Source organism: Rosa chinensis, chromosome 1 (genome assembly GCF_002994745.2).
Source record: "Rosa chinensis cultivar Old Blush chromosome 1, RchiOBHm-V2, whole genome shotgun sequence".
Classification (NCBI taxonomy): Eukaryota; Viridiplantae; Streptophyta; class Magnoliopsida; order Rosales; family Rosaceae; genus Rosa; species Rosa chinensis.
The window spans coordinates 3,883,007-3,892,084 of NC_037088.1; the positions used below are offsets into that span (position 1 = coordinate 3,883,007).

General features: G+C 39.0%; 2 protein-coding genes across 2 annotated transcripts; both read right to left on the bottom strand.

Moving 5' to 3' along the window:
- Positions 1-343: 343 nt before the first annotated feature.
- On the bottom strand, positions 344-1,994 carry LOC112175453 (polyketide synthase 1). The gene is made up of 2 exons (XM_024313136.2): positions 1,713-1,994; positions 344-1,502 (listed from the first exon to the last, which is right to left on the bottom strand). The coding sequence occupies exons 1-2, from the start codon at positions 1,888-1,890 to the stop codon at positions 511-513; spliced, it is 1,170 nt and encodes a 389-aa protein (XP_024168904.1). The 5' UTR covers positions 1,891-1,994; the 3' UTR covers positions 344-510.
- A 2,177-nt stretch (positions 1,995-4,171) lies between these two features.
- LOC112175439 lies at positions 4,172-8,829 on the bottom strand. The gene is made up of 3 exons (XM_024313119.2): positions 8,552-8,829; positions 6,756-7,099; positions 4,172-6,302 (listed from the first exon to the last, which is right to left on the bottom strand). Exons 1-3 carry the CDS (start codon positions 8,742-8,744, stop codon positions 4,371-4,373), a joined length of 2,469 nt encoding a protein of 822 aa, XP_024168887.1. The 5' UTR covers positions 8,745-8,829; the 3' UTR covers positions 4,172-4,370.
- Positions 8,830-9,078: the final 249 nt, after the last annotated feature.

A 9,078-nucleotide genomic window follows, 5' to 3' on the forward strand; every position in this document is an offset into this window, starting at 1 on the left:
TTTATGCAGGTGTCATTTCCATTCTCTTTCTGTTATCAACATCAATATGCTGCATTGACAACTAATAGTGTAGCATATTTTCCTCGGTTGAAATATTTAATTGCGACACTTTCATGCTAATACAAAGAAGATAGGTTTATCTGCTTATCGAAACTTTGGTTTGAATGATGCAGGAACTGAAATCTTCCAAAACGTAGCTCATATATGAGTTGAAGTTGAGAGATGTTGCCAATGAACATACTCTATCCCCGGATAATCTTTCAGCTAGTGGGAGATACCTTCCCCGCTCTAAATCTTCCGGAAAGTCAACTTCTAACTAAATTATTGCAGGAACTTTTGCTCGTATGAAATATGTGGAATAATATTATTCATCATTACTTATATTGCTAAATTCACAAGAAAAATAAATCCAAAAAAGGAAATCTAACCAGGAAAGTAGAGTGGAAACGATACATATATAAGAACAAATCCAGGAGCAGATCACTCAAGTGAACCCAGATACCTTCAAGTTTAAGCAGCCACACTGTGAAGCACGACGGTCTCGACGGTGAGCCCTGGCCCAAAACCAAATAGGACACCCCACTCCAGGCCTTCTCCAGTGGTCTTGTGCCCATTAGCTGCAGACTTTCTCCTCACCTCGTCCAAAATAAACAACACACAAGCACTAGACATATTGCCGTACTCGGATAATATATGCCTTGTGGCTTCTAACTTGTCGGGCTTCAGGCCCAATTTAGCCTCTACTTGGTCTAAAATTGCAGGGCCACCTGGGTGTGCAATCCAGAAAAGTGAGTTCCAGTCTGTGATGTTTAAAGGTTTGAAGGCCTCGTTGAGGCTCTTCTCGATGTTCTTTGAAATCAGCCCGGGAACATCTTTGAGGAGGTGAAATGTGAGCCCAACTTCACGAAGATGCCCGTCGATGGCTCCGTCACTGTCAGGAAGGATAGTTTGGGCTGCCGAGACCAACTCGAACAAAGGCTTCTCAACCTCGGGCAATGGGTCGGACCCAACAATAATGGCCGCAGCACCATCACCGAACAAGGCTTGGCCCACAAGACTGTCGAGATGGGTGTCGCTAGGCCCACGGAAAGTCACGGCAGTGATCTCTGAGCAAACAACAAGAACACGTGCACCTTTGTTGTTCTCGGCCAAGTCCTTAGCCAACCGGAGCACCGTGCCTCCGGCGAAACACCCTTGTTGGTACATCATGAGACGCTTCACGGACGGGCGGAGACCTAAGAGCTTAGTAAGCTGGTAGTCAGCCCCGGGCATGTCGACGCCACTAGTGGTACAAAAGACCAAGTGGGTGATTTTGGACTTGGGCTGACCCCATTCCTTAATAGCCTTAGTGGCAGCCTCTTTTCCAAGCTTTGGAATTTCAACAACCACCATATCTTGTCTTGCATCAAGTGAAGGGGCCATGTACTCACACATACTAGGATTCTCCTTAAGAATTTCTTCGGTCAAGTACATGTAGCGCTTCTTGATCATAGATTTGTCACCTGAAAATGCAACATCACACCTATAGCCATCAGCGTTTTATTATCTACCATCATATATTACTTCTTATAATTAAATCATGCATAAAGGATTAAATAGTAAGCTGTTTATATGATTCCAACACAAAAATGGATAAGTTATGAATTAAGGAAGGACAAAGAAATAAATAGAAGAAAGAAATCATGGATCAGTGGCCAGGTGATGGTACTTACACATGCGCTGGAATTTCTCCTTGAGCTCAGCCTTGTGCTCGCTCTTAGTGATACGGAAGTAGTAGTCGGGGTATGTGCTCTGGTCAATACAATTGGGAGGAGTTGCTGTCCCGATTGCCAAGACGGTAGCCGGACCCTCAGCGCGTTGGGCCTTGCGGACTTCCTCGACGGTCACCATTTTGATATCTCGGAGAAGGGTCGAGAGAAGATCAAAATGGGGAGGAACAAGGATGGAATGAGCAGTTTTTGTTGCGTTACAATAGCAAAGCAAAAATGTTAGAATATAATGGTCTGAGAAAAGGGGTGTTGTATATATACATGGAAAAGGAGTTTGGGAAGGGAAGCGAGAGGTGGGTAGCTGGGGGATCACGTGCCTGCCCAATTACCTTGTTAGAAACCCCCGGCAAATGGCACGTGCATCGTGTACGGTTTTTTGTGGTGTGTGTTGCCTATCAAAATCCGCATGATTTGGAATGCGTTTGTACTCTCGTTTTACCTACCAAACAAAGCGCACAAAATATCGTCTTTGTTTTTTTTTTTTTTTTTTTTTTAAATTCAAACTTGAATTTGATAGAGCAACAGTACCATACCTCCGTTGCACATTTATTTACAAACCAAAATGTGATCATAATCAAACTCTATCAATTCAAACATGGTGAGACTGAATGAAAAGAATCTATATTCGTAGATGTGATTCAAGTATTACTATTATTAAGTGAGTTTTATTCATTTAAGAATACGATCATATTTTAATTTTACACCGTTTCAAATTTACTCGAACTGAAAGATAATTAATTATAGGTTTTAATGGCTTAATTGTCATCAATAACAGATAATGAAAGTTTGCCACTTTTTCTAAAAAAGTAAAATAGAAAAAAAAACAAAAACAAAAAATGAAGTCATTTTAATTTAAAAAAATCGATACAAAAAAGACAAAACAAAAAACAAAAAATATCAGCAAATTGACTATTATCAGTTTTATTTTGGGCTGGTAGGTAGACAGAGTGACATAGATTATAGATAAATAATATAATATAGATGAGCTAATTAAGCAAGAGCTGCCATAAATAAAGATGATAGACTTAGGTGAGAAGAGTTGGTTTTATTTGTATGGGAAGAAGGAAAAAAGAGAGGTGGTAGCTGCAATGCATGGGGTTCATGCTCTCATATACCTCAACTACCAAATGCCTTGCCCTTCTCAGTTCTCACTTTCATAAACTTTTCTGAGCTTCAGTACAACTGTATAAAAAGACACAAGAATGCCTCTACGTGTACAATTATTTATAGCAATCATGTCCCATGAGCTAAATCAGAAAATGAAGGCTATTATATAGTTTGGAAATTATTTTATGCACCGACGGTGCAACTGACTCAACACTTATAAGATGATTTCAACATTTGATATTTAGGGATGGCAATGGGGCGGGTTGGGGATGGGGATCACAATACCATCCCCGGGGTCATTCTCTACCCCCATCCCCACCTCAATCCCCAATAAAAATATATTGGGGATTCCCCGTCCCCATCCCCACTGGGGACTAAGCCTCCAAACCCGCCCCAAATCCCCAATAAAAATTTAATAAATAAAATAATTTTTTCTTATATTGCCTTTTTTAAAATCAAAATCTACAAAAAATAAATTTAAAATATGATTAAATTCATAAATCATAATTCAGTGAGTGCAAAAGTCAAAACATCATTAAAATAAAAGTGTAGATATTAAAGTAAAGTAATAAATATATATATTTGAGATTTATATAAACAATAAATTAAAATATATATAAGTTAAATATATGTATATATTATTGGGGCGGGTTTGGGGATGGAGATCACAATACCATCCCCGCCCCATCCCCAATCTTAGAGAGTGGGGATTGGGTATCCCCATCCCCATTCCCCATTTGTCCCCGAATTCTCCTCCCATTAGGGGCGGGTATCCAATGGAGATCCGCCCCGTTGGGGATTTTTGCCATCCCTATTGATATTTATAATTTATATTTTTATTAATAACCTAAGAGTGTATTTAACATAATCTAACAATCCATTTATGTCTGTGCAAGTGCAGGTCGGTGTATTGAACTATTAGTTCTTTTTGGGACAATAGCCAATTGTGGGTTCAACTCTTCTTTCTAGCGGTGTTTAATGCGAGAGACACGATTTGTTGTGACAATACGTTTGGGACTGACCGATATTTTGGGTGGTAGCCGAGTGTCACAATAATTGGATGAACAAATGATCGCAAATTTGTATTATAAATGATGGAAGATGGGTTCGAGTTTGGTGGTAGGTTTGAGTTAACTCCCCAACAAACGTCGTCGCCAGAGGTGGAGGACAAACATAAAGCCTATGAGCATTTTCAATTCACTTAGAGCTTTCCTTTCTAGTCATTTACTTTCACCCAATAGACCTGATTTTGTTATATGCAAAATGTCAAGATGCGTAAAGTTAAAGAATAGAAGAATCCCTGAAGTGATATGCCACCTACATGCATACCAGTTGAGCATTGAAGAATTCAGAGACTCCTCAAAATATGCAGCCAGTTTTCTCTGAATTGGTTTATGAGTACTAAAGCACGGTAAAAACACACGATAGTACACGACCAATTCTTGTCTAGACAAATTTATGTACAGACTAACAAAGTTATTAACACAGAAGCTATCAAATGAGACTTGCAGCAAAAGTCTCATGGCTATTGGATGTTTCACACTGCAGATTCGCATCCCATGTGCTCAAAGGTTCTGCTACACTATAGTAATCCATATCCACAGAAAAATTACCATCAGGAGCAGGACCAACCGGCTCCCGATCTTCCACCAAAATCAAGCTAGACTCCTCACCAACCGGGGGCACATCATCACTTTGCCTCACACAAGGTGCTTCAGTCATTGATTCCGGCGATTCAGACAAAAGGGCTGCAAGAGAACAAGTGGCACTGCAACTTTCAAGAGAAGTAAATTTCACATCCAACACTGGAATTTCAAAATCCACCACAGAAGAAGCACGTGAGAATTCAAGGATATTCTTCAAAACATCTTTGTCAGAATTCTCTTCTGTCACTTCCTTCGCACATCTGTCAGAATTCTCTTCTGTCACTTCCTTTGTATTAGCATCATCCTGAGTGTTATTAAATCCATCATCAGTCTCATTTTGAGGCACCCCGTTTGGAATATCAGTTTTATCAGGGTTGGCAATGTTGCTCATCTCAGTGATGACTACTCCATTCTCAATCTCTTCTGTTATCTGACAAAAATCAGTTCGAGCCATGCCATGATTAGCCAGATCAACTGCATTCTCACCGCTCTTACCATCAGGTTTGTCTTCTTCACCGCCCTCATGACACTCGTGCTGCACATGAATTCCGTCTGGTTTAACAGAGTGCTCATCATTAGATCTTTCAACATTCTCCTCACTATATGAAGAAATTCTGGATGAATCAGCAAGTGAATCTTTCACATTTTGTATCCCATCAGATTCACCAAAGCACATGGATGGCTCTGTCCCTATTTCTTCAACTCTTGCTGAAGCTTTTGTGTCAGGGCTACCATCTTCTTCATTTAAGAACTCAGGAGCTTCAACTGAAAAAGTTTGAGTACACTTCTGAGGCTGAGTAGAAGTCAGAGACATAAACCCAGCTAGTGCAGATGCTAGGGCATAATCAATTGTCAAAGCAGGCCTTGGTGTATTCTTTGAAGGATGTATCACTAGACTTGATGACTGATCCTCTTCCTCCTCCTCATCATCACTTGAAAATTCAGGAGCAGTTACCACTAGACCTGGGACCAACTTTGAAGGATTTCCTGAATCAGACATGTCATAAGGTGTGGTAGGGAGTGCCTCAAATTGAGCATCCTTGTTACCTAATATAACTGCCTCACAACTGGGATAGTCATTTCCACTGTTGTAGAAAGAGTTGGAATCAGACTCAACGCATGAGAAAGAAGGAGCACAGAATCTTGAGCATGTTGATAATCCAGAATTCTGTGATTGTTTGCTGAGTACTTCAAGTTGCTGCTCTACCCTCTCAAGCCTTGCCTCAATGCTGCTTATGGGCTTTACCATTTTGTCTTCAAACCTCAATAATAAATCCTCTATTCTGCCCATTCGAGAAAAAAGCAGGTCCATAGATCTTTCAACATGCTGATATGCAGTATCAGATTTGCTTTCTGTAACAGGAACCTCTAGAGGGATCTGTGATTGGGTGCTACAAAATGTATCCCTACTCACATCCAGAAACTTTACTTCTTGATGATCGGATATGCTGGGTTTAATATCTGTCTGGATCTTAGTTGCAACACTGGTAGAATCAGATGCTTTTGAACCAATCTTTTGGGAGTCTTGTTGGGTTGGGTTAACACTCCTTGTTTTAGATAATTGCAAGAGGGTAGGCATAAACATGGCCATGAGAGAGCTTCCAGCTGAGCTTTCCGCTGTACTCGCTTGGTTTTCCAAATCCACCGAATCAGCAGGATCAGCAAACACATAGATTTCATCAACATAAACACAATCTTTCCTCTCAAGTGACAGTAGACGAAGTGTTAGAGATATACAAGGATTTACATCACTCATCTGTGCTGTAGCTTCATATAGAGCCTGAAAAATTGTACAGTGATTAGCACAGATAATAATCAATATACATCAGTGCTCTCATATTACCACTCACTCATAACCCACTTATCATATAAAAACTTCAACCCATTCCCCTGGCCCTCTGCCTCTCTCTGTTAACAAAACGCAAAAGGGGCACTACAAGTGACAGGAAACAGTCAAAGATATATTTTAATGTTGGCAACATGAAACATAAATTGGCTGAAGAATTCCAACAAGCTGATCTAACACTTAGGTAGTTTGGACTCATTTATCAAATCAGTATCCACAATAGGTAGTTTAGACTCATTTATCAAATTAGTATCCGCAATAAAACCAAATAGAGTCTAGATTGCTGCTTCAAAAATTATAAATTTGTTTTGAGTTTTCCTTGTAAAGGGAGGATGGAACAAGACTTGTTATAAGTGGCTAAAAGAATGAGGAGGGGGACCAACATACCTGTTCAGAACCGAACTTGAATGGCAAGGAGCTGATTTTTTTATCAACCGCATGACCATCTGGGACTTTCACTTCAACCCAGTCATCTTCACTGGTGCTCAAGTTATTGCCATTTCTTAGGTTTTCTTCAGATATGTCCTTAGGAGACCCATTTGAATTTGCCGAACGAACTTCTTCATTATCAGCTGTGTGAAGCACTTCTTCATCTCTGGCAGCAATTCCGCAGCGAACAGTACATAGATATTCGTTGTCACTCTGCAAATCAGGTGCATAGTATATCTCATAGATTCGGGCAGTACTCCGAACATAAATTTGCTGGACCTCATGTTTTTGTGTGAAATTAACTGCAAGGCAAGAAATTGTTGGTCATTTGTAAATAGAATACGAAAGTATTGATTCTCTTCTACTTGACCACTACACTTTTCTTAACAGGGACACTGATGGCTTCAGTATAATGAGGATGTCAAGAAGTTCTTATATGCAAAACACTTTGACAAAAACAAATGTACAGTAACCCCCAAAACAAGGAAAAAATGGAAATAAAGACTGCGGCTTATGAATGCAAAGGAACACATATTTGCAAAAAGTAAAAGAATCTATAGTGCCTTGTTATCTGCAGAACAATCATCTAAGGTCAAGAAAATAGCATTCTAGAGAGAGCTATGATTGAAATGCTACAAATACTTGTAGCATGTACTAAGTGATGAACTGTTTCGATCAGAGGACAACTATATTAACAAAATAAGTCCCATGTTCAGATCTATTTTAAAAGTACAAATATAAGTGATTTCAATAGTATCGATTCTCTTCTACTTTTAAGTTAACGATTACATGCAAAGTATTTCTATAATCATTTTCCTCTTTTTCATAAACATGATCATGTCATGGTTATCAAGTGGTGACATTTGCTTTTCAAGAATCAAATACCTCTTTCTTGGTTGACAGAATCAACTAATTTTTGAATAAGATTGAATCATATTTTTTTTCAAAATTGCTACAAGTACATATATGAATGGCTTCTTAACAATTAAGCAAAAAAATTAAGTCATATGATTGCCATTCACACCACCCTGCAATATCCTAGGCACTAACAGTCATTGTTCATACTTTTAAGAAATTAAAACTCCTCTTTCATCAAGTCCCATCAGATATTCTTAGTTGAACTTCTCTTTGACACTAGTCCGCACAATCTGAGTTATCTCTACCTAATTTGAAGCCCATTTTAGCATTGCCATTAACAACATCCAGAAAATCTTAGTCCCATTACAGAAAACTCGAACACATGTATAACATCTCTAACGAGACTCTCTTTTTGGGACACCTAATAAGAACTTCCGTAAAAGAAAAGTGCATCTTAGGAGTATACATTTGATCTAATGGTCGAAACTAGGTCCTTAATCCATCCATATAGACTATGTTGCCAAACTATTAATCACCATCTTTCGTGGTCCTTAACTCCTTAAATATCCTTGATAGTAATTGATAGCTTCAAAAATCTTACCCTACAAAGGGACCTTAATTTCACAATATTCAACTACAGAATTTAACAAAAGCCGGAAAACAAATAATACTAATAAATGAACTGATTTAACAACAATATATTCCGGTATCAATTTCAGGTATGAGCTAAATTGAAATCCAGGAATCAATTTCAACTAGGTCGATTTTTCTAATGGATTCAGGTACCACTTGGAACTAGATTCGAGCAACAAAGCAACTGAGGGATCAAAATCCGATCAATTTTGCTGCGGAAAATGTAAATCTCTCTGAGAAGAAGGAAAATTTGTGAAACATACTGGTGATCTCGCAAGGTCCAGAATCCGGCGACGGAGGGTGAAGAATAAGGGGGGATCCGGCGGGGGAATTTAGAGCGTCGCCGTCGATCGGGGACAAGGAGGACTCGAAGGTGACGCGATTTACGAGAGAGCCAGCGGCGACGGACCAATTTGTTGCAGAGCTCCATGAAGCGGTGTCGTTTTGTGTTTCCATGGTGGTGGTGTGTTTGGGTTTCAGAGAGAGAGAGAGAGCTGCTGCTAATCAGAGTGTGAGGGGTCATCCACACGTGTGCTGTTTGTTGGATATTGGCAAATTTCATTTCGATATTAATAACTTAATACTTATAATAATAGTTTTTTTTTGTCATAGATACTTTAATTATGTGGTTATCTACGTAATTATTTCATATTTAACATGTAATTTTTATTAGATAGATTTTTTATTTATTTTTTTGTCAACGCAATCCATTTGATATCAATTAAGGAAACTTGAGAATGACCATCAATAAACCTTTAGAGTGGCTACCAAATAACTTTCGCACCGGTCA